Raw genomic sequence first — 27,273 nt, 5'->3', positions numbered from 1 at the left:
TTTACTGTTTTGTAGATATGAATTATATATCTGATATATTTTGTGAGTATAGCATATAATTTTGTAACAGCATATGAGCTGAAGGAACTGGTCACCTTATCTTGCCCACAGCAAGACCTGTTGACTATGAATTCTGATAGATTTTATTTTCATTCATTACTGATTTAGTTGTTGGTAGGCAGCTAGCAACCAGGGAGGTAAATTACCTGTGCTAACCACCTGAGTATCAGAAGCGTTAGTGATGGCTGTGTAGTGAGCCTGCACTTCAGTGATTGTCAGATTACATTCTTCTGACCCAGGTAGGTGTCTTTTCTATCTGCTTTTCCCACACCTACACTACTGGTATCTTCACAAGCATACAACTCTCCTTGTCAGACATAACACTTGACAACACTCAACTCACACAGCTCATTCTTCATAACTCTAGATTTTCCTGCGGTGAGCACTATACCTTTTGGCAGAATGGCAGGAGCAATAGATAGTAGTTGAGAGGAACATTTAGGTAGGAGCATTAGGTAGAAGTAAATGAAAGGAATATTAGGCAGGATCATTTGGCAGCAGGTGTCAGTAGGATCTAGAGATGCCCTTTGCCAGTGGCCTATTAAGGGTGAGGCATTGAATGCTAAGAAGCAGCACTGGAATTTTCTGTTTGAGACTTCCGCCAACCAGCCAGCTAGATTCCCCCCCACCCCACCCACACACACACACACACACACACACATGCACACACACACCAGTAATACCCACCTGGCTTTTGGGAGAGTTAGTGACAGCCGAGTAGTGAGCTAGCACTTCTGTGGTTGTCAAGTTGCACTCCTTTGACCCATTCTGATGTTCCTACATATTGCTTCAACCAAATGCTCTTGCCTAAATGTTTATACCTACTACTGTGTATTTTCTCTGTTTATCAATATCTCTGATGCCTGTTCCAATTAGAACTCCCTCAAAGAGGTGGCCATGACAACAGAGTCTCTTTAACCAAAGAACTTCAATGCTGCTTCTTAGCCTTTAGTGCCTCACACTTAACAGGCTACTGGCAGAGGGCAAGTCTAGCATAGTGTTTGCAGAGGCTCCTACCTAATGTTCCTAATGACTGCTCTTGTCTAATGCTCCTGCGATCTGCTACCTAATGTTCCTTCCTAAATATTCCTACCCACTACTTCTGTCTAATACTCCCACCATTTTGCCAAAAGGTAGGGCTAGCACCTAGTGTTCACTGCAGGAAAATCTATAGTTATGAAGAATCAGCTTCGTGAAATAAGTGTTTTCAAGTGTTACACATGACAAGAAGAGATCGTATGTTTGTGGACAATGCCAGTAGTCCACATGTTAGTGAGGCAGAAAGAAAAGACAGCTACTTGGGTCAGAAGAGTGCAACTTGACAACCACTAAAATGCTGGCTCACGAAGCAGATTTCATTAACCCTCCTGATACCCGGGCAGGTAGTACTGGTAATATACCTCCCTGGTCATTGGCTGCCTACCAACTACTTTTATCTATTGCTCCTATCATTTGCCAAAAGGCAGGGCTAGTGCGTAGTGCTCACTGTAGGAAAATTTAGAGTTACAAAGAATAAGCTTTGTGAGTTAAGCGTTGTTAAGTGTTTAGTATGACAAGGAGAGATTGTATGTGTGGACAAAATGCCAGTAATCCAAGTGTGGGTGTGGCAGAAAGAAAAGACAACTACCTGGGTCAGCTAAGTGCAACTTAACAACCTTGAAAGTGCTGGCTTACTATGCAGCCGTCATTAACCCTTCCGATACCCGGGCAGGTAGTGCTAGTAATATACCTCCTTGGTCGCTGGCTTACTATGCAGTCATCACTAATCCTTCCAATACCCAGGCAGGTAGTACTAGTAATATACCTCCCTGGTCATTGGCCGCCTACCACCCGATAACCACCCACACTGTTTTAGTATAAACAATTAACTGATTTGGGGGCAAGCAGGATATCTGGGGGTTATACCATAGAGAAAACAGATGAGAATGTAACAAAACACATTTAGGATACCCTTGATTAATGTAGACTAATTTCAATTTACTCATGAATTTCTAGATTCACCAAAATCTATAGTATTGACTGCTTAATGGAAGGATTCAGGATTATTTATTATCTGCGCATCAAATATAAAGCAGCTTGGAAAATCACGTAAAGGTCTTTAGGGACTAGTTGTGGATAGAGAGCTGTGCTTTTGATTCATTACACATGACAGCTGGAGAATGGATGTGAGCGAATAAGGCCTTTTCTTTTTCTGTTCCTAGTGCTACCTCGCAAACACAGGGAACAACAGATAAGTATAAAAGAAAGAAGAAGATGATTGTGATAAGTTATGATAAAAGTATGAGTCATAGGCACTCCCATTTATTTGACATTAAGTAAGGTCAACGCCTTAGAGTTTAAGTTATACACAATTGCATTATTTTCCTAAAAACTGAATGAGTCTACAGAATTACTTGGTTTTATAGCAAACATTACAGCATTTACCAGAGTGCAGCAGCTGCATTATATGAATAGAATTGTTAGCTATTTTAAAGAGATCTTTTATGTTAGCACATGAACTGCAGCTGCATTATATGAATAGAATTGTTAGCTATTTTAAAGAGATCTTTTATGTTAGCACATAAACTGACATACCAAAGTGGCTGAGAAAGAATAGATATCTGCCATATTGGTATTTGTGAATGTTGATAGCAGAATGAGCAGGAGGACAAGAAGAATGAACATTCCATAAGAAGGAGGCATTTAGTGATAATGTAAATGATAGCAGGTTGGCTGCATTTGGGGAAAAAATTTACATTATGAATTTGGTTGGATGAAAGAAGGATAAGCTACAATAACACACATTTTTTGTATGTTTTATCATCTTTGTTGCCTTAGTTAGATAGCATGAGGAGTCGGTGAATTGATATCTTAATTGATTATATAATCCAAGGGCACTTTTAATGGGGATCCTTAAGCTTCAAGGCTGTATTACATTAACAGAGAAATGATTGGCTCCTTTGGCAGAAGTTCCTCGATGAGATTGCATTGATTTTTGTTCAGTGACAGTGTTACAACCTTGCCGAAGGCGACTTTTCATGTGTTATAACCACACATAGGAATAGTCCTGTTATGCATATGAATGATAACCCTACTTGCACACATCCAGTCTTGTTTTCATGGACTGACATCAGAGTTTAAGATGTACAGCCAACCTTACATACTATTTCACAGTTCCCCTTGACCTCTTCACATGCCATTATTTTTCCCGTTAACAACACATTGCTCCAGTATGTTTTCATCCGGTACACACCTCCCCTTTTTGAATGCTCTGGCCATATTGATCCAAAGCCACTTTTATTACATCTTACCATTTCCTCATGGCTTTGCATGTAGGTGCTCATTTTCAATCTTCTTCCTCATCCTTTGCAAGTGTCCAGACTGTGTATCCACATCCTTGTCAGCTGTTACGCTCTCTGATGATACTATTGCTTACATTGTCAACCTGATTCATAACCACATATCCTCAGGCATTTTATTTCCAGCACATCCACCCTCTTCCTGTCCTTTACATTCAAGCCCCATGACTTGTATCTATACACTACTGTTCTGCCATTAACATACTCATCTTTACCCTTACAGACACTGACATCTTCCACACACCTCTTAATGTCTGTCTATCTATTTATATCTCAGAGCTCCATTCCCTCCGGGAGCTCCGTGAAATGAGTGGCCATGGCAAAGAGTGACCATAACTGGTGAACTCCAGTGCTACTTTTTAGCCTATAGTGCTGCCTCACCCTTAACAGGCCACTGGCAGAGGGTAACTCTTGCACATTATTTCCAAAAGTTTATTCCAACCGACGACTTCTACCGAATATGTGTACCTACCTAATGTTCCTACCTACTACTTTTACCTAATGCCCCTGCCTGTTGTTCCACCCTACCACTTCTACCTAATGATCCTGCCTAATGTTCCCACTTATTGCTTCTGCCTAATGTTTCTAATTAATACTTCTGCCTAATGTTCCTACCTAGTACTTCTATCTGTTGCTCCTACTTCTTAATGTACTGAGGATTGTAACCCCTTCTTCCACCCTGTGACTCCCTTTATCTTTCATGATTCCCTGTGATACCATCTCCACTCCCAAGTTTTAAGAACTTCTTTTTCTCCAGGTCCACCCATTAAGCCCTGCAGTCAAGCAGTCCTGTTTCACCACCCTTTTGAACCTCATTACCTTACTTTTGTTCACATTGACCTTCAACTTCCTGCATACAGTATCTCAAACTTTATCATCAGCCTTTGATTTACTTTCCATGCTCCCCTTCCTCTAGCATACTGTAAACCAACTCCTTGCTCTAAGACCCTTTCATTTACCTCACTCACCTTACTACCTGGAACATAAAGATATCCATGTGACATCACATACCTTTGATGCAGACTCACATGCACTAGGAATCTCCTGTTCCCTACACTCTTCTCATGCCTATTCCTTACTCAGCCTAAATAAATTCTTCACTTTATTCAGTAATTTTCCCTATATCTCAAAAATCTGTAGTACTTTAAGGCATCTGTTTCAACCCTACCATACGCTCGCTTCAGATCCATAAATGCCACTCTTTCTCCAAGTATTGCTTGTACACATACCTCAAAGCAGCACTTGATCCGCACATAACCTACTTCTGAAGCCACATTGTTCCTGTGCTGTCAGTTCCTTATTGCACAACTCCACTCTTTCTGTCTTTACTTTCCTGTACACCTAACTAGAATGTAAACATTTTGATAATACTCGCAGCAAGGATGGCTGAATAGAATTTCGTAATATAAATTGTGCTTTAAGTGAAATGAATGACAAAACTTATAGTACAGTATTGATATGAAAGGAGCAGGTGTGAGCCAATTTAGGTGTACAGTAATACCTTGACATATCAGACACTACATATATCAGAAATTGACATTATTTGGCACTCAAAGCCTGATTGGACTATTATCAGATTTATCAGGATTAGTCTGATAAATCTGATAGTAATCCAAAGTAACCCATGCTTGTGATCACCAACAACTGCTCTGATGAGTAAAGTACAGTTTCTGTTTATGAAAATTTTTGATACTGTATTCTTATATTGTAAGAATATGTATATCATTATATTGTTTAAATCAGCATTGTATTTCAGTACAAGCTCATAAGAGAAATAACAAATCTACAGTTTTTCCTGGTAACATCTCTGTTACTTCACAAATACGCTTATGTAATGTCATTTTCTCACAGGTATAGAACGTAATACATTAGTATTAAATGAAAAGAGTATTTTTTTTATATATACTTAACCGCTGTCTCCCGTGTTAGCAAGGTAGTGCAAGGAAATAGACGAGGAATGGCCCAAGCCACCTACATACACGTGTATATACATAAACGCCCACACACGCTCATATACATACATATACATTTCACCGTATACATAAATGTACATACACAGATATATACATATATACACACGTACACATTCATGCTTGCCTTCATCCATTCCCGTTGCCACCCCGCAACACATGAAACAACATTCCCTCCCCCTTCAGTGAGGTAGCACCAGAAACAGACAAAAAGGCCACAATTATTCACACTCAGTGTCTAGCTGTCATGTGTAATGCACCGAAACCACAGCTCCCTATCCACATCCAGGCCCCACAGACCTTTCCATGGTTTACCCCAGATGCTTCACATGCCCTGGTTCAGTCCATTGACAGCACGTCAATCCTGGTATACCACATCGTTCCAATTCACTCTGTTCCTTGCACACCTTTCACCCTTCTGTATTATTAAGCCCCAACTGCTCAAAATCTTTTTCACTCCATCCTTCCACCTCCAATTTGGTCTCCCGCCTCTCCTTCCCTCCATCTCTGACACATATATCCTCTTTGTCAGTCTTTCCTCACTCATTCTCTCCATGTGTCCACACCATTTCAACACACCGTCTTCTCCTCTCTCAACCATGGGGACATCATGCATCCCTGCCACAAACCAACATTCACTGGGAACCACTCACTCTCCTCTCTTCCTACTCACACACTTGCCTTACATCCTTGGTAAAAACTTTTCACTGCTTCCATTAACTTACCTCCCACACCATATACTCTTAAAACCTTCCACAAAGCATCTTTATTCACTCCACCATATGCCTTCTCCAGATCCATAATTTTTTTTTTTTTTTTTTTTTTATACTTTGTCGCTGTCTCCCGCGTTTGCGAGGTAGCGCAAGGAAACAGACGAAAGAAATGGCCAAACCCCCCCCCATACACATGTATATACATACGTCCACACACGCAAATATACATACCTACACAGCTTTCCATGGTTTACCCCAGACGCTTCACATGCCTTGATTCAATCCACTGACAGCACGTCAACCCCGGTATACCACATCGCTCCAATTCACTCTATTCCTTGCCCTCCTTTCACCCTCCTGCATGTTCAGGCCCCGATCACACTTTTTCACTCCATCTTTCCACCTCCAATTTGGTCTCCCTCTTCTCCTTGCTCCCTCCACCTCCGACACATATATCCTCTTGGTCATTTGAATGCAAAGGTGAGTAATGTGGCAGTTGAGGGAATAATTGGTATACATGGGGTGTTCAGTGTTGTAAATGGAAATGGTGAAGAGCTTGTAGATTTATGTGCTGAAAAAGGACTGATGATTGGGAATACCTGGTTTAAAAAGCGAGATATACATAAGTATACTTATGTAAGTAGGAGAGATGGCCAGAGAGCGTTATTGGATTACGTGTTAATTGACAGGCGTGCGAAAGAGAGACTTTTGGATGTTAATGTGCTGAGAGGTGCAACTGGAGGGATGTCTGATCATTATCTTGTGGAGGCTAAGGTGAAGATTTGTATGGGTTTTCAGAAAAGAAGAGTGAATGTTGGGGTGAAGAGGGTGGTGAGAGTAAGTGAGCTTGAGAAGGAGACCTGTGTGAGGAAGTACCAGGAGAGACTGAGTACAGAATGGAAAAAGGTGAGAACAATGGAAGTAAGGGGAGTGGGGGAGGAATGGGATGTATTTAGGGAATCAGTGATGGATTGCGCAAAAGATGCTTGTGGCATGAGAAGAGTGGGAGGTGGGTTGATTAGAAAGGGTAGTGAGTGGTGGGATGAAGAAGTAAGAGTATTAGTGAAAGAGAAGAGAGAGGCATTTGGACGATTTTTGCAGGGAAAAAATGCAATTGAGTGGGAGATGTATAAAAGAAAGAGACAGGAGGTCAAGAGAAAGGTGCAAGAGGTAAAAAAAAGGGCAAATGAGAGTTGGGGTGAGAGAGTATCATTAAATTTTAGGGAGAATAAAAAGATGTTCTGGAAGGAGGTAAATAAAGTGCGTAAGACAAGGGAGCAAATGGGAACTTCAGTGAAGGGCGCAAATGGGGAGGTGATAACAAGTAGTGGTGATGTGAGAAGGAGATGGAGTGAGTATTTTGAAGGTTTGTTGAATGTGTTTGATGATAGAGTGGCAGATATAGGGTGTTTTGGTCGAGGTGGTGTGCAAAGTGAGAGGGTTAGGGAAAATGATTTGGTAAACAGAGAAGAGGTAGTGAAAGCTTTGCGGAAGATGAAAGCCGGCAAGGCAGCAGGTTTGGATGGTATTGCAGTGGAATTTATTAAAAAAGGGGGTGACTGTATTGCTGACTGGTTGGTAAGGTTATTTAATGTATGTATGACTCATGGTGAGGTGCCTGAGGATTGGCGGAATGCGTGCATAGTGCCATTGTACAAAGGCAAAGGGGATAAGAGTGAGTGCTCAAATTACAGAGGTATAAGTTTGTTGAGTATTCCTGGTAAGTTATATGGGAGGGTATTGATTGAGAGGGTGAAGGCATGTACAGAGCATCAGATTGGGGAAGAGCAGTGTGGTTTCAGAAGTGGTAGAGGATGTGTGGATCAGGTGTTTGCTTTGAAGAATGTATGTGAGAAATACTTAGAAAAGCAAATGGATTTGTATGTAGCATTTATGGATCTGGAGAAGGCATATGATAGAGTTGATAGAGATGCTCTGTAGAAGGTATTAAGAATATATGGTGTGGGAGGAAAGTTGTTAGAAGCAGTGAAAAGTTTTTATCGAGGATCTAAGGCATGTGTACGTGTAGGAAGAGAGGAAAGTGATTGGTTCTCAGTGAATGTAGGTTTGCGGCAGGGGTGTGTGATGTCTCCATGGTTGTTTAATTTGTCAATGGATGGGGTTGTTAGGGAGGTAAATGCAAGAGTTTTGGAAAGAGGGGCAAGTATGAAGTCTGTTGGGGATGAGAGAGCTTGGGAAGTGAGTCAGTTGTTGTTTGCTGATGATACAGCGCTGGTGGCTGATTCATGTGAGAAACTGCAGAAGCTGGTGACTGAGTTTGGTAAAGTGTGTGGAAGAAGAAAGTTAAGAGTAAATGTGAATAAGAGCAAGGTTATTAGGTACAGTAGGGTTGAGGGTCAAGTCAATTGGGAGGTGAGTTTGAATGGAGAAAAACTGGAGGAAGTGAAGTGTTTTAGATATCTGGGAGTGGATCTGGCAGCGGATGGAACCATGGAAGCGGAAGTGGATCATAGGGTGGGGGAGGGGGCGAAAATTCTGGGGGCCTTGAAGAATGTGTGGAAGTCGAGAACATTATCTCGGAAAGCAAAAATGGGTATGTTTGAAGGAATAGTGGTTCCAACAATGTTGTATGGTTGCGAGGCGTGGGCTATGGATAGAGTTGTGCGCAGGAGGATGGATGTGCTAGAAATGAGATGTTTGAGGACAATGTGTGGTGTGAGGTGGTTTGATCGAGTGAGTAACGTAAGGGTAAGAGAGATGTGTGGAAATAAAAAGAGCGTGGTTGAGAGAGCAGAAGAGGGTGTTTTGAAGTGGTTTGGGCACATGGAGAGGATGAGTGAGGAAAGATTGTCCAAGAGATCCATAAATGCTACGTACAAATCTATTTGCTTTTCTAAGTATTTCTCGCATAAATTTTTCAAAGCAAACACCTGATCCACACATCCTCTACCACTTCTGAAACCACCCTGCTCTTCCCTAGTCTGATGCTCTGTACATGCCTTTACCATATCAATCAATATCCCCCCATATAATTTCCCAGGAATACTCAACAAACTTATGCCCCTGTAATTTGAACACTCACCCTTATCCCCTTTGTCTTTGTACAGTGGCACTATGCATGCATTCTGCCAAACCTCAGGCACTTCACCATGATCCATACATACATTGAATATCCTTACCAACCAATCAACAACACAGTCACCCCCTTTTTTGATACTTTTCAGTGGAATACCATCCTAACCTGCCGCCTTGCCAGCTTTCATCTTCCGCAAAGCCTTCACTACCTCTTCTCTGTTCACCAAACCATTCTCCCAGACCCTCTCACTTTACATTCCTCCCCGACCAAAACATTGAATATCTGCAACTTATCATCAAACGCATTAAACAAACCTTCAAAATATTCACTCCATCCTCTTCTCACTTCATCATTACTTGTTATTACCTCCCCATTTGCCCCCTTTACCGATGTTCCCATTTGTTCTCTTGTCTTACGCACTTTATTTACCTCCCTCCAAAACATCTTTTTATTCTCCCTTAAATTCAATGATACTCTCTCACCCCAACTCTCATTTGCCCTCTTGCACCTTTCTCTTGACCTCCTGCTGCTCTCTTTTATACCTTTCCCAGTCATTTGCATGTCTTCCCTGCAAAAATCACCCAAATGCCTCCCTCTTCTCTTTTATTAACAATCTTACTTCTTCATCTCACCATTCACTCCCCTTTCTAATCTGCCCACCTCCCACCTTTCTCATACCACATACATCTTTTGTTCAAGCCATCACTGCTTCCCTAAATACATCCCATTCCTCCCTCCACTCCCCTTACTTCATTTGCTCTCACCTTTTTCCATTCTGCACTCAATGTCTCCTGGTATTTCCTCACACAAGTCTCCTTTCCAAGCTCACTTACTTTCACCAACCTCTTCTATCCAATATGAAATAGTAATTTATCCCCCAAAAAGTAATGTTTCACTGTGCTAGACCATAAATACATGCATATGATACAGAATTAGTATCATGTGGAGGTTTGGCTACTTTGAGCATGAGGTTAGTCCTGCCAAATTGCCCATGCAGTCAGTATCTCTTAACCAGCTTCATAATTTGTGACACTTTGTTATTACAAGTATAACACTTACCACAGTATAAGTGAAATCTACTACCTCCACCATCACTACCATGGCCACCACCACCATCACTCTTACAACAGATGCTCATTAACCATCAGTAACTGCTATGATAAGTATAGTACATAAAGACTCATTGATCATTTGCTGTTTGAAATTCTTTTTAATCCTATATTCCTTTGCATTTCATTACTTTATTTTGTTCTATTATTGTACATTCAGGTCAGTACATAGACATGTACAGGTACATATAGCACTACTTATTGTTAGACCCATGTGACCACTTCAGCTAATCATTAGATTTATTAGACTATAACTCCAGTTTACCCAATTAAGGTCTAATATAAAAAACTAGTTGGACATATCAGAAAAGTTGATTTATTGGACTGAGTATCCCCCATTACTCCAACATAGTAGCTTTGATTTACTATAGTAAGGTTTGTTATAGTTAGCTATGGATCAGTAGTATTAGAATTGTCAGTAAGATGTAAGAAGTTCAAAGATTTTTTTAAGTTGATATGAAGTTTGAGGAGTGGATAGATGAGGAGGAAATTTGATGGATATGATACTTACTGAAAGACTATCCTTGAGTGAAATGAAGGACAGTAGATTCAAAGTTAAGCTAAGACAGAACAAGACATGGGAGTACATGTATCAAAGGGATTTCTTTTAAGAATATACAGAAATATGCTTGGACCACCCTGGTTTACAGTGAAAGAAGCCCTTGAAGGTGTATATCTTTCCAAGTATCTGTGTATTTGTCCATTAAACTATATGTATCTGTTTCTTATTTTTCTGTGTCTCTGTTTTTATAAAGTCACCTTTTCCCACAATTGGGGCTTGTTAGTGTAAGAAGATTCTCCCTTAGCTTTTAGAATGGGCATCTCAACATCTAATATCAAAGATGCTATAGCAAAATGAATACTGAGCAGTTATGCATGTTGGTTTGGATATTGAATTAGTGTAGCAGTGGCCTTTTGTTTGCACTATAAAAAAGGATTAAAAATTGCTTCAAAAAAAGAAAAGTGTAAGTAAAGAAAATGGAGAGATAGCTACCAGAAGACAATGAAAAAAGACAGAAGCTAACTGATAGGTAGCTTGATAAAGTGATACTTTATGACAAAAAATCATGTCTTATTTAATACAGTTGGAGTCGTGTTCTCCATTATCTCGTTAATCATGAGGATGTCCCACAATCTGTCATTCAAGCTGGGAAATTACGTGACAGAGATCGCCAACTCATCAAAGACAAATTTGCTGTAAGTATATTGTTGATGGATACTTTCTGAGGCTTTACTTGTGGAATGTGAAGTAAATAGATGTACCAGTGAAATCATTAAATGTATTCAAGGATTTTTTCATACCATGTGTGTTCTTATGTTCCCCAGATCATAAATTCGGTGGACAACGTGGTAAAGTTTGCATTAAAATGCAAGAGTGCACAATGTTGCTGTTATGGGTATAATTAGGGAGCATGAAGTACCCATTTTGAATTAACCTCATGAACAACTTGCGGAGTTATGTGCTAAATAAGGACTAATGTTTGAGGGTACTTGGTTTAAAAATGGGATATATGAAAGTATATGTGGATGAGTAGGATTGATGATAAGTGGGCATTATTGGATTCTGTCCTAACTGATAGGCATACTAAAAAGAAACATTTGGATGTTTATGTGCTGAGATAGGCAGCTGGGTGGGATGTCTGGTGGAGATGAGACTTCATAGTTTATAGAGGCTTAAGGAAGGGGAAATGATATGGTCAGGAAGAGGATAGTGTAAGTGAGTGAGCTAAAAGTGATGCATAAAGGAAGAAGTACAAGGAGAGATTTGGGTGAACAGTGCCAAAAGGTGAAAGTAAACAGAACTTGGGGAGAGAGGATTGGTAGGTAATTAGGGAAACAAGATGATTGTGTGGCTTATGAGAAAGGGTATCATTAAGCTACTGCAAAGGAAATCAAACAACTCTCATGAATATAGGATCAAGAGGTGAAAGGTCATGATCATTGTTGCACTTTTTGAGTTGATTTTAGGGATGCCCTAATTTCCAAGGAATGATATGCAGTATTTAGATGCTTTAGGGTGCCCTTTAGTAAACAGCTTTTCCTCTTATCCATCTATCTATCCATCCATCAGCTCATACACACTTTAGTTTCTACTGCAAAACTCATTTTCTGATTTTCTTAAGATTTAGATTGCTGAAAGACAAAGAACACTGTTACTTTTGGGTCAAGAGGTCAAACTTCAAAGTCACTCAGGTGATTCGACAATATCATACCCTTTTGATATGGTAATCGTTTAAATTGATGGATATCATCAACCCATAGCATGGATGTTCCCTTAGAAGAGAGGTCTGCATTCATTTTCATTTTAGAAGTTTAATCATCACTAAAGTGTTTGTAGTTGATTTATTTCTGCACAATAACTTCAGTTGTAGTGGATGGATTTAATTGAGATTTGGCATATGTGTTACCATAGGGAAAAGAAATTCCTTTTGATTTTGAGGTAAAAAGGGTCAAAGGTCTGGATCACTGCTGCACTTATAAGATTTATTTTGCTTCTGCACAATAACTTCATTTCTATGGGATGTATTTCATTAAGATTGCACATCTGTTTCCCTTAGGGTAGGGCAAGTTCATAATGATTTTGAGGTAAAAAATCAAAGGTCAAGGTCTGTCTTTGTAACCATCTATATCTCTGATGTCCACTTCCTTTGGGAATTCCCTGAAGTGGATGACCACAGCAAAAGAATCCATAACTGGTGAACTCCAGTGCTGCTTCTTAGCCTTTAATGCCTAACCCTTTACAGGCCACTAGTAGAGGGCACCTCTAGCTCATTGTTTTAAAGATGCTTCTACCTAATATTCCTTAAGACTGCTTCTACCTCATGAAGCCCAAGATTACTGCTACTAATAAACATTTTATATCCAAAATTGTCACAGATAACTCTTATCCATATTTTTTTAAAGATGAATTACGTGATAATAGATTAGGCAGTGTAAGATTAAAAGAGAACATGAAATTAAGTAGGGCCACTGAAAATTTTACTTTATCAACAATATCTGAGTATTTCATTTAATTTCCGTAAATTTTTGATATCTCAGTCAAGGACTCTGTCATTCAGAAACTGTGTTGTTACATTTTAACTGTATAAACTGTATTACTTATCTTTACACCATATTACTAATAGGATAACTAAATATGACATAATTCACAAACTTGCAGGGGTTCAATAAAGAGATGGAGGAGATGTCTAAGGTTCAGCGCAGTTATTCCATACCAGACCGTGAGCTACGAGAAAGCCTAAAGAGGGATAATATGGAATACATCCTCCCAAAATATCAAGCCTTTTATGACAAGTAAGTTAGGAGGAGGGAAGTTTATTTGTAAGAGGGTACTCTTGTTTTCTTGATCCCAGTGTTTCTGAGCTTAGTATGGATCAGTCTTAAAATCACTGGTAACTGGAGAATATTATACAGTAGGTGGTTGGTGTTAATTGTATATGTTGCTCAGTTGTATTCTAATGAGTATAAGCTTTCGTTTTGAGGCAAATCAAGAGTAATTTGAAAAGTCTCTAAGCACTAAAATCATTTTTCTCTATCATATAATTTTCCTACATTCATGTCAGGGTGTCTACAAAATCTTTCCTTAACCCTTAGGCAGTGGCCTAAATCAGTTGTACTTTCAAGGAATGATGGCCCTTGTCAGTTGATGTGCTAAACTTAATGCCTCTTTTTATCAGGCTGACTTATTATACCAATTATAGCTTACAGAGGTCTTTTCCATTGATGAAAAGGCACTGGGAAAGCCCCTGCTCTCCTCAATACCATTATAACCACCATTACAGCTACATGGCTGTCAACATGCAATTTGTGTGCACAACCCCATGGAAAATATGTAGATGTTGGTGACTTAATTTACCAGGAGGAACATTCATATGTATCATTTAGTGATTAAAGTGAAGAAGAATGATTTGAAAAATGTGAAGAAATAAGTAAGTTAGAGTGATTTTAAGAGGATTACAAAAGGTGGAAGGGAATAGATTACATAATGAATGTACTTGATTTTCATTTTATGTTATCATGGGGCCATGGATGACTTTGGTAGCAGATAGTAAGTAAAGAGCTGGAAAATATTAAAAGAAAAAGCAACTCCCTTATTCCTCCCATGTGTGCCAAGCACTCTTCATGCTCACACTTATTTTTATTCACCTCCCTGGGGATAGGGGAGAAAGAATACCTCTCACGTATTCCCTGCGTGTCGTAGAAGGCGACTAAAAGGGAAGGGAGCGGGGGGCTGGAAATCCTCCCCTCTCATTTTTTTTTAATTTTCCAAAAGAAGGAACAGAGAAGGGGGCCAGGTGAGGATATTCCCTCAAAGGCCCAGTCCTCTGTTCTTAACGCTACCTCGCTAATGCGGGAAATGGCTAATAGTATGAAAGAAAAGAACTTATTTTTATTGTCATTTGCAGAATATTTTTATATATATTCATGTTTTCACCACCTCTACAATGCAGGTATATAAATTAAAGAATAGTGTGAAACTGAGCTCAAGGTAAAGGAAGAAATAAGCCTTCAGTATCCTTCTTACACATACCAGCTACTCTCTCTGCTTCATACTGATCTGTAATGTGAGAAGTGTAATAATTCTTATATATTCATCATATTTACCACCAACACTGTGCCTGTGTATGAAATAAGTATATGGTGTGAGAACTGGTTCAAGAGACAGAAATATCTCACCTTCCATAAAGAATAGTGTGAAACTGAGCTCAAGGTAAAGGAAGAAATAAGCCTTCAGTATCCTTCATACACATACCAGCTACTCTCTCTGCTTCATACTGATCTGTAATGTGAGAAGTGTAATAATTCTTATATATTCATCATATTTACCACCAACACTGTGCCTTTGTATGAAATAAGTATATGGTGTGAGAACTAGTTCAAGAGACAGAAATATCTCGCCTTCCATACTTCTTAATGGAAACTGTTGAACATCATCTACACACCCTGACTTTCATTCAGCAGTGGGCCAGTTCATCTGAGAGGTATTTTTATAACTTTCATTGTATGTCTCTTATTTTTTTTAATACTTATCTGTTATTTCATAAAGAATTTTCTTCATACACCATAATGGACTATCTGAACCATGCCTTCCATTTAAGGGTTAAACAGTTTGGTTAACACCACACTACCACTTGTAAGTGATATGTTGGCAGTACTGAATATCTGGTAAAGATTTCTATACATATGTATGATTTGGAAAATTTAAGCATATCTAGAATATTCTGTGTTCAATACTGATGATATATTCTTTATCCATGCAGGCAGAAGATATCGTATCTGAATTATTTAGGATCAAGCATCATTCAAATCATAGATTATTTTGAACTTAAGATATCTTTGGTGGATGTACAGTGTTTATATGTAATATTTTGTACAGTCTTTCCTGTTAACATATATATACAGGGACACCACCGAATTTCTGGCAACTGATGGTTTGACACCTCCTTTAGTCTGGACAAAATTACGTGAGGAAACTTGAAATTACCACGGCCATGGATGGTGTTGTGTGTAGGGCGCACTTATTTTCATTTTTTATACTGCACTTGGTGGTGATACCTCAGTTCTGTGAGATTCTTAGCTTATTTTGCATAAAATTTAACCCTAGCTATGGCTTCTATGGTTTGAATATGCTAAAAGTGTTACAGAATCTCTTGCAAAGGATATGGCAAGTAATCTTAATGAAGAAAATCTAAGCAAGGGGATGAGTATTGACGACGAAACACAGGTTGTCATCTTACAGACTCTGAAATTATAGGTACTGTTCTGAATGCTGATAAAAACACAGGAAGTGATGAAGATGAAACAGATGTAGCTGAAAGATTTTCCAGTGAAAAGTTAATTGAGGTGATGAGTGAATTAATCAAAGGGCTAGAGCAACATACTTTTGTTACGAAACAAGAACTGATGAATTTTCATATGATGCATGAAAAATTACACAGGAAAAAATCTAGACACATGAAGCAACTTTGCTTGGATGAAATGTTTAAGAAGATAGCAAAAAGGAATGTGTCTCACAGCAGTAAGCCTACCGGTACATATGTAAATCCTGTGGCTTCAACTTCAAGTACCCCAGATGTCTCACCTGTAACATCAGAAATCCAAGATGAAACGATCAACTATGAAACAAACAGTAATTCTGACTGCCCTCAACTTCCAGACCTTTGTGATTAGCTTTACAGTTCCTGTAAAAGTCTAAAATCTTCCACTTTGGGAGCAGCAGTGCTGCAGCATTCTTTGTAAGTAAATTGATAAATCTGCATTTAATTTTTGTTTAATCTTATTTAATTAATACCTAGCGCTATCTCGCGCACATGAGGGGGGAGGGGGTTGTTATTTCATGTGTTGCGGGGTGGCCATGGGAATGAATAAAGGCAGACGGTATGAATTATGTACACGTGTATATATGTATATGTCTGTGTGTGTATATATATGTATACGTTGAGATGTATAGGTATGTATATTTGCGTGTGTGGACATGTATGTTTATACATGTGTATGTGGGTGGGTTGGGCCATTCTTTCGTCTGTTTCCTTGCGCTACCTCGCTAACGCAGGAGACAGCGACAAAGCAAAATAAATAAATAATTAATACTTGTAATCTTGTTTCACTAATGTACTATTGTACAAGTACCTGTATTTCATTTATTCATTTAATTTACATTCAATATTTGTTTGAATTCAAATTTCTAGCCAGCCATGGTATACTTTAGACACATGGGAGATGTATATTCAATGGGTTAGAGGTGTGTTGATGAATTATTATTACGTGACCACGGTTGGTCCGGCAAAATGGTTAATCCGGCAAGGCTTTGGTATAAAGAGTGTTAGAAAAATTGGTGGTGTACCTGTACTGTATAAAACATCCACCTATTCAAAAGCATGTATAACAAAGCTGCAAACCACACAAAACAAGGCTGCTGCATAGCAAACACCGACATTCATTACCTACACAGTACAGATATACTTTCTGTACACTCTCACTTCAATATGCTTGGTACTTATTTCTTTGGAACTTCACCAGACCCTTCTCATTCAAACCACCACCAACTCTCAAATAGAAACCAAAAACAAACTTACCCTTGCAGTGTGCTTCAACAACCTATACTCATAGATTTACCCTCCCCCCACAATGCAGTTAATTGGACATCAGGAGAAATATTAGTGAAGTATAGGGAACTTTTTAGCAAGTTTACAGAAAGTCGTAAGAAGCTTATAATATTGCTGCCAAGATACGATTCCTGTACCCTCACTAGAATGTTGGGGATAAACAGAAGAATTGAAGCTGTCTGTAGGGTGGAAGATAATTTGTTTAGTATAGACCTGTGGGACCATTTTTATGATAGATCTCTGTAAGCTAAGGATGGTCTTCACTTAAATGGAATAGGGAAAGCCTGCCTTGGCAGAGTATTGGATGAAAACATTAGGTCCTTTTTTCAATAAACTACTCAGGAGAGCAAATCATGGCTGTGCTAACGAAGGAACTAGGAGAGTGGGGGAGGGGTTATCTGTGAAAGGTGGGTCAGTGCAGGTGAATCTGAGTGTGAAAGTAATCTGAGGGACGAGGCATCCAGGTTGACCACTATAAAGGTGTAGTAGAGAATGGATGGGACCTAGACAGTAGGGTTCTTCGAGTAGTTGCATTAACCTTGGTCAAGAAGGGTCAGTTAGGGACAACTCAGGCAGTACAAGTAGTGGATTAGCACAGCTACAGGTCAACTCTCAGGTAACTTTTTGGAACAAGGATTGCAGGGTCCAGTGCAGGGAGGGTCAGAGTAAGGCAGTGAACCGGAAACAGATGGAGAACCATCTCTATTCTGCTGATGCACATGCAGACATTAACAGTGATAATACAAACATGCATAGTGACAGTAAAAAAGGCAAATTTGGTCCAGAAATCAATTCCAAGGAAAATAAGTTTAATGTACACAAATGCCTGGAGCATCATTATAAAATGCGATGAACTTATATCCTATGCTGTTACTGAAGAACCGAATATTATGCAATCTCAAAAACTGGTTAAACTGAGAATAAACGCTTAATCACTGAGTTAGCAATACCCGGATACAAACTGATCACAGAAGATCGTTACACAGGGTAGGTGGCAGAGTTTTGATCTATGTTGATAACAGTGTAAGTGCTATTAAGATAAGCAAAGTAGACACACACACTTATGACTCTTTATATCAACATTACTGACAAGTTCAAAAGTAAACTACATCTCGGTGTTCTTTACAGACCTCCTAAGGAAAATGAAGATGACGATAAGATGCTATATAATGAAATCAAAACTATAGTAAGCAGTTAAGAGTTTATTATTGTAGGAGACTTCAACAGTCCAAACATAAACTGGAACACATTAACAGGGGACCGAGAGGGAACCAGACTAACGGAACTGATTGAAGACATTTTTCTAGAAGGTAATTAAAAAACCAACCAGAGGTACAAACACTCTTGATCTTGTCTTCACCAGTGCCACAAACTTAATCAACTCTTGCGAATAAGGTGAAAGTTTGCCAAACAGCGATCACAGTTTGATTAGATTAGAGATAGATTTAGATTTTGAAATAAATGACAACAAATTCTTGATCCAAGATTACAGGCAAGTTAAATTTGAAAACATTAGACACAAAATTCACAGTACCAATGGACAAAACTTCTTGACGTTTACACAGTAAAGGAAATATGGAATAATTCTAATAACACATTACTCAGGATTGAAAATATTCCACAAATTACGAAGAGAACTTGCAATATTTCAAATCCATCATAGGAGCATAGAAGGACTAATTTACCAAAAGAAAACATATAAGAAATTCAAATCAATGAGAACCAATGAAAATCATCAGTAATCAATCATGATCCAAAGAGTGTAAGGTTATAAGATAGTAAGCATGAAGAAGAAAAAGGAGTTTCCTTGAAAGTTATGAATACTAAGGATTTCAAAATTATAAGACAAAAGAAGACAGTAAAAGTAGGAATTGGACCATTACAAAATGAACACAACACACTAACTACTGACAACAAGGAAATAGTTACCATACTAACTCCATGTTTACAGTTGAAGAAACATCTAGAATACTGCAACTAATGAAAATGTTTTAAGGATCTGATGAAGGAGAGTTGAAGGTTAGAGAAATAAAGAGTTCTGAAGTACTTAAATACCTGGACCAATTGAATTCTAACAAATCCAGTGGCCCAGATAACTTAGCTCGAAGATTTTTAAAAGATATCAGGAGACTTGATATAACCCATAACAAAAATATTCAACAAATCTCTATCAGATCGTCAGGTGCCTACTAAGTGGAAACTTGCGAAAATGTAACTCCTATATATAATATTATTATATTATTATTTTGCTTTGTCGCTGTCTCCCGCGTTTGCGAGGTAGCGCAAGGAAACAAACGAAAGAAATGGCAAAACCCACCCCCATACACATGTATATACATACACATCCACACACGCAAATATACATACCTATACATCTCAATGTACACATATATATACACACACAGACATATACATATATACACATGTACATAATTCATACTGTCTGCCTTTATTTATTCCCATCGCCACCTCGCCACACATGGAATAACATCCCCCTCCCCCCTCATGTGTGCGAGGTAGCGCTAGGAAAAGACAATAAAGGCCCCATTTATTCACACTCAGTCTCCAGCTGTCACGTAATAATGCCCGAAACCACAGCTCCCTTTCCACATCCAGGCCCCACAGAACTCTCCACGGTTTACCACAGACGCTTCACATGCCCTGATTCAATCCATTGACAGCATGTCGACCCCGGTATTCCACATCGATCCAATTCACTCTATTCCTTGCCCGCCTTTCACCCTCCTACACATATTTTTTTTTTTTTTTTTTTTTTTGCTTTGTCGCTGTCTCCTGCATTTGCGAGGTAGCGCAAGGAAACAGACGAAAGAAATGGCCCAACCCACCCCCATACACATGTATATACATACGTCCACACATGCAAATATACATACCTACACAGCTTTCCATGGTTTACCCCAGACGCTTCACATGCCCTGATTCAATCCACTGACAGCACGTCAACCCCGGTATACCACATCGATCCAATTCACTCTATTCCTTGCCCTCCTTTCACCCTCCTGCATGTTCAGGCCCCGATCACACAAAATCTTTTTCACTCCATCTTTCCACCTCCAATTTGGTCTCCCACTTCTCCTCGTTCCCTCCACCTCCGACACATATATCCTCTTGGTCAATCTTTCCTCACTCATTCTCTCCATGTGCCCAAACCATTTCAAAACACCCTCTTCTGCTCTCTCAACCACGCTCTTTTTATTTCCACACATCTCTCTTACCCTTACGTTACTTACTCGATCAAACCACCTCACACCACACATTGTCCTCAAACATCTCATTTCCAACACATCCATCCTCCTGCTCACAACTCTATCCATAGCCCATGCCTCGCAACCATACAACAATGTTGGAACCACTATTCCTTCAAACATACCCATTTTTGCTTTTCGAGATAATGTTCTCGACTTCCACACATTCTTCAAGGCTCCCAGGATTTTCACCCCCTCCCCCACCCTATGATCCACTTCCGCTTCCATGGTTCCATCCGCTGCCAGATCCACTCCCAGATATCTAAAACACTTTACTTCCTCCAGTTTTTCTCCATTCAAACTTACCTCCCAATTGACTTGACCCTCAACCCTAGTGTACCTAATAACCTTGCTCTTATTTACATTTACTCTTAACTTTCTTCTTTCACACACTTTACCAAACTCAGTCACCAGCATCTGCAGTTTCTCACATGAATCCGCCACCAGTGCTGTATCATCAGCGAACAACAACTGACTCACTTCCCAAGCTCTCTCATCCACAACAGACTTCATACTTGCCCCTCTTTCCAAAACTCTTGCATTCACCTCCCAAACAACCCCATCCATAAACAAATTAAACAACTATGGAGACATCACACACCCCTGCCGCAAACCTACATTCACTGAGAATCAATCACTTTTCACTACTTCTAACAACTTGCCTCCCACACCATATATTCTTAATACCTTCCACAGAGCATCTCTATCAACTCTATCATATGCCTTCTCCAGATCCATAAATGCTACATACAAATCCATTTGCTTTTCTAAGTATTTCTCACATACATTCTTCAAAGCAAACACCTGATCCACACATCATCTACCACTTCTGAAACCACACTGCTCTTCCCCAGTCTGATGCTCTGTACATGCCTTCACCCTCTCAATCAATACCCTCCCATATAATTTACCAGGAATACTCAACAAACTTACACCTCTGTAATTTGAGCACTCACTCTTATCCCCTTTGCCTTTGTACAATGGCACTATGCACGCATTCTGCCAATCCTCAGGCACCTCACCATGAGTCATACATACATTAAATTACCTTACCAACCAGTCAATAATACAGTCACCCCCTTTTTTAATAAATTCCACTGCAATACCATCCAAACCTGCTGCCTTGCTGGCTTTCATCTTCCTCAAAGCTTTTACTACCTCTTCTCTTAAGTTTACCAAATCATTTTCCCTAACCCTCTCACTTTGCACACCACCTCGACCAAAACACCCTATATCTGCCACTCTATCATCAAACACATTCAACAAACCTTCAAAATACTCACTCCATCTCCTTCTCACATCACCACTACTTGTTATTACCTCCCCATTTGCGCCCTTCACTGAAGTTCCCATTTGCTCCCTTGTCTTACGCACTTTATTTACCTCCTTTCAAAACATCTTTTTATTTTCCATAAAATTTAATGATACTCTCTCACCCCAACTCTCATTTGCCCTCTTTTTCACCTCTTGCACCTTTCTCTTGACCTCCTGTCTCTTTCTTTTATACATCTCCCACTCAATTGCATTTTTTCCCTGCAAAAATCGTCCAAATGCCTCTCTCTTATCTTTCACTAATAATCTTATTTCTTCATCCCACCACCCACTACCCTTTCTAATCAACCCACCTCCCACTCTTCTCATGCCAAATCCACTCCCAGATATCTAAAACACCTCACTTCCTCCAGTTTTTCTCCATTCAAACTTACCTCCCAATTGACTTGTCCCTCAACCCTACTGTACCTACTAACCTTTCTCTTATTCACATTTACTCTCAGCTTTCTTCTTTCACACACTTTACCAAACTCAGTCACCAACTTCTACAGTTTCTCACCTGAATCAGCCACCAGCGCTGTATCATCAACGAACAACAACTGGCTCACTTCCCAAGCATCTCATCCACAACAGACTGCATACTTGCCCCTCTCTCCAAAACTCTGCATTTACCTCCCCAACCACCCCATCCATAAACAAATTAAACAACCATTGAGACATCATGCACCCCTGCCGCAAACCTACATTCGCTGAGAACCAATCACTTTCCTCTCTTCCTACTTGTGCACATACCTTACATCCTTAATAAAAACTTTTCACTGCTTCTAGCAACTTGCCTCCCACACCATATATGCTTAATACCTTCCACAGAGTATCTCTATCAACTCTATCATATGCCTTCTCCAGATCCATAAATGCTACATACAAATCCATTTGTTTTTTAAGTATTTCTCGCATACATTCTTCAAAGCAAACACCTGATCCACACATCCTCTGCCACTTCTGAAACCACACTGCTCTTCCCCAATCTAATGCTGTGTACTTGCCTTCACCCTCTCAATCATTGCCCTCCCATATAATTTCAAGGAATACTCAACAAACTTATACCTTTGTAATTTGAACACTCACCTTTATCCCCTTTGCCTTTGTACAATGGTAATATGCATGCATTCTGCCAATCCTCAGGCACTTTACCATGAGCCATACATACATTGAATATCATCACCAACCAGTCAACAACGCAGTCACCCCCCTTTTTTTAATAAATTCCACTGCAATACCATCCAAACCTGCTGCCTTGCTGGCTTTCATCATCCGCAAAGCTTTCACTACCTCTTCTCTGTTTATGCCCATACATGCACATATACATATCAACATATACATACACAGACATATGCATATGTACATGTTCATACTTGCTTACCTTCATCCATTCCTGTTGTTACCCTATCACACAGGAATTGGCATCCCCTCTCAGTGAGGTAGCGCCAGGAAAAGACAGCGGTATATACTATTAAATGGTGAACCCTCAGACTGGCTAAATGTAATGAGTGTTGTGCCACAGGGGTCAGTCCTAGGCCCAATTCTTTTCATAATATACATAAACGACCTAGAGCTTGGTCTCATATCTAAGAACTCCAAATTTGCTGATGATACTAAAGGAGGTAGAGCTGTAAACCTGCAGGACTGTGAAATGATTCAAAGAGATCTTAACCTACTAGCAGAGTGGTCAGACAGAAGGCAAATGAAGTTTAATTTAGACGGGTGTAAAGTTATGCACTTTGGAGACAATAATATATGTTACGATTACAAACTAATTGGAAACTAATTGCTAACTAAAGTAAATGAAGAAAAGTACCTTGGAGTTGTCATTAGCAACAGTCTGAAGTATACTAAACAGTGTCAAGCAACCAATACAAAAAGGCAACCAAATGTTAGGTTTCATAGCCAGGAACATAAGATTACAAGACACCATAAACAGTCATTACACTTTATAATTTGCTAGTAATTTGAATATGCAGTCCAGTTTTGGTCCCCAAACTATGAAAAGGTGAAGAAAAATTAGAGCAAGTACAAAGATGCACAACGAAATTTATCCCATCCTTTAGAAATCATATTAGAGAACATATCAAAAAGATAACACTGTCAAGTGATGGTGGTATTATTCTGTGTACTTTTGCTACTAGAGATAGAAATCTGTTGATGAGAATGTTTAATGTATGTAAAAAAAAAATCAAAATTGATTACTGCTGTGCTTTATGGACACCAACAAAACAAATAGAAATAAATTAAAGTGAATTCAGAAGCATTTTACAAGCAAAATCCAAGGGATGGAACATATCAACTACCATGAAAGGCTGAAAGAAATGCAGCTGTATAGCTTAGAAAGAGGAAGAGAAAAATATATTCTATGTTTGGTGACAGATTCAAGGTATGATTGAAATATCACCCAAGTGGAAAACAAAATCGTGGAACTTTAGTACCATTAGTTCAGACAGCAAGAACAATTGCATATGCCTTTGTGGCATATAGTAAACAAATTATCAGACTCTGGGAACTTTTGATCCACGGTGGTTGTAATCTTGAAAATACCGGCCTTCAGATTTTGGGGTTCTGTTTTGTGAAACTCGGATTCTTTTTATATTGACCTATATATCATTTTTGCTTTTTCTTATCCTTTTTATTTTTCTTTCCAACAATCAGCACCCTAATCCTGGCCATGGAATGACCCTTTATTGGTCATTTCAGAGGACAGTTGTGTTGATGGTGTAGTAAAGATTTCCTTGTCAAAGGTGAAATGAAAATGTGTTTGTTGAGGAAGTGAATTTAGATTTAACAAGGGTGCAATGAAGATGTTTATTTTAAGGATAAAGTAAATTCATGTTTATGGAAGATGTCAGTAAATATGCATATTTCATGGGTAAAACTACATTTGCTGAGAGTAAAGTGAATATATTTTTCTTGAGGGTGTAGAGATAATGTTTGTAATGTATTCCTTCATATAGTGAACATGATGATAATGGTACCACAGAGGGAGACATTTTGCATTTGCTTGTGAATTATGGTGTTTCTAGTATTTCATTATTTCTCTTCTTATTCTGGTGTGTTCTTTCTAATATCTGTCTTTACCTTTATTCACATGGTGTTCTTGCTAGACTTTTTTCATTTCTGAATTTAAGTTCTTATAGCACAAACATAAGACAGATTTATGTCATAATGGAATCAGATGAACAAGGAAATTTGTTTATTGGGATTTTTTATGAGCATTGACATTGGATGTTTACATGATAATGTTAAGGTTGTCAGTAACTGAAATTTACTAAAAGTTTTATATCTGTCACCCTGTTTAAAAAACAAAAATTCTCAATATATGTTTATATAATTTGTATGCTTTTCTTCCTCAGATATGTAAGTGTTACATTCACAAAAAACACAGAAAAGTACATCAAGTATTCCCCTGCAGATGTATCAAATATGGTGGACAAGTTCTTTGATGTAGCTGCTTGACTTCTTGTAAAAAAGATGTATCACTTACGTTTGATAAATTCTTCGTTGTTGGTGCTTGATGCAATATGTCATCAGATTTATCATAATTCTCATATGAATTCTTATAATAGTATGATGATGCTCTATTAAACCCAGAAAAATGTATTTCCCATTAGTGCAAATTAAAAAATCCAGTATAGTATCTGTTTATTTTTTCTCCTTGCTTTATTTCAGAGGTGTCCACCCTCAATTTTTTCATTGTTCTCAGCCATAATCATGATCCAACATTGTAGAATGCTGTATGCCATGATTGGGGCATTGGTATTTCATAGCTTATTTTGGATTCCAACCTGATATATGATTCCTTGTCTTACCCATAGATGTCACTAGTAGTATTACAACGCATCTGGGAAAAATGTCATCCACCAGTTACCCATAAATCATAGAAGAATGTGTTACTACAATATCATACTGGGAAGGCAGGTTTATGCAGCAACAGTTGTAGACAGTTTTACAATGAAAGAAATATTTTCTCTTGTATAAGTGTTTATATTTTTCAATTTATTGAATGTGGTAAATTGTACAGGATGCTCCTGTAGTGTATGGTTGTTGCTGGTTTGTGCTTTGGTTGCAAGAGGGTCCTGGAGTGTATGGCAGCTGTTGGTTTGTGCTTGGGTTGCAGGAGGAGAGCATCAGGGGATGAAGGAATGTTGGTCATCCAAGGTGGAGTTAGAGGAGAAACGGGAACCAAAGTTGCTTTGTGTACAAGAGAGTCAGCTATAGTACCGTCAGAACGGAAAAGTGAAGGAAAGGTAGAGTGACAGAAGTTGTTAGAGATGACCTTAGCTAAAGATCAAAAAGATCTGTTAGTGGATGACAATGAGAGGTTATTGCATTTCTTTTGAATGAAAGAACACTTGGCCTCATGGAAAACATACTTTCAGTGATTACGGGCAATGATGAAAGCTGAATGAGAGTCAGAAAGAAAAGTTTTCCAAGCCCGATATGCCTGATCCCTTGCCTGAATGGCCTCAGAACGGGAACAGATGATAATTGAGTGGAAGAAGAGGTCATCTTAGAGAAAGATGGGATAAATACTTCTCTTCCCAAAAGAATAACCTTTGCTATGTATTCGGTGAAGAAATAAGCATCCCCACATAAGAGACAGTAATTTACCCAAGGAAAGTAAGAAAAGAAATTACAAGTTATTCTGGTCAGCTTTGTTGAGGTGCCAGTATTTATGCTTAGAAGGGACAGCTGGAGGGGGAGGTGTCACTGAAAGAGATACATTAATGAGTATGTGATTGGATGAACTACTGGGGGCAAGAATCTGTACTTACTATAGGATGAACTAGAATATTAAAAGAGTGATCACAGTAGTCAGGAATATAGGTAGGGTGGGAAATGATTTGCTCTAAATAATTGAAAATGAAGGATACGATGGTTTCAATCCCTCCACCATCCACATGGGAGGAATTCAACCATTACCTATGGTGAATGTTAAAGTCCCCGAAGTGGAGGATCTCGGCTTGTGGATGAAAGGATGCCATGGTCTCATGGTAAGAGTTTAGATACTCAAAGAAAGATGCAAAATTTGTAAAATTTATCGATCTCTCTATATCTCTGATGCCTGTTCCAATTGGAACTCCCTCAAAGGGGTGGCCACGGCAACAGTCTCCATAACCAAAGAATTCCAGCGCCACTTCTTAGCCTTTAGTGCCTCACCTTTACCAGACCATTGGCTGAGGGCAAGTCTAGCGCAGTGTTTGCAGAGGCTCCTATCTAATGTTCCTAATGACTACTTCTATCTAATGCTCCTACCTACTGCTTTTACCTAATAATTTTGTCTAAATGTTGCCTACTACTTCTGTCTACTGCTTTTACCATTTTGCCAAAAGGCAGGGCTAGTGCATAGT

At 39.0% G+C, this 27,273-nt stretch overlaps 1 protein-coding gene across 5 annotated transcripts in view; it reads left to right on the top strand.

The window, feature by feature from the left end:
• The window catches only part of Exo70 (exocyst complex component 7), a 129,774-nt gene extending 104,217 nt beyond the window's left edge, over positions 1-25,557 (top strand). For 2 of the 5 annotated variants that reach the window (XM_071669118.1, XM_071669119.1), the window contains exons 13-15: positions 11,313-11,424; positions 13,388-13,521; positions 25,276-25,557. In XM_071669118.1, the coding sequence (XP_071525219.1) occupies positions 11,313-11,424; positions 13,388-13,521; positions 25,276-25,378 (349 nt within the window). In that variant the 3' untranslated portion in view covers positions 25,379-25,557. The remainder of the gene's footprint in view (positions 1-11,312; positions 11,425-13,387; positions 13,522-25,275) is intronic. The other 3 variants (XR_011713631.1, XR_011713630.1, XR_011713629.1) reach the window with 3 other exon arrangements.
• Positions 25,558-27,273: the final 1,716 nt, after the last annotated feature.

The sequence above is a fragment of the Panulirus ornatus genome, chromosome 13 (assembly GCF_036320965.1).
Source record: "Panulirus ornatus isolate Po-2019 chromosome 13, ASM3632096v1, whole genome shotgun sequence".
In the NCBI taxonomy this organism is placed as follows: domain Eukaryota; kingdom Metazoa; phylum Arthropoda; class Malacostraca; order Decapoda; family Palinuridae; genus Panulirus; species Panulirus ornatus.
The sequence above is the reverse complement of the archived record's forward strand: the minus strand, read 5'-3'. Positions and strand labels throughout refer to the sequence as shown.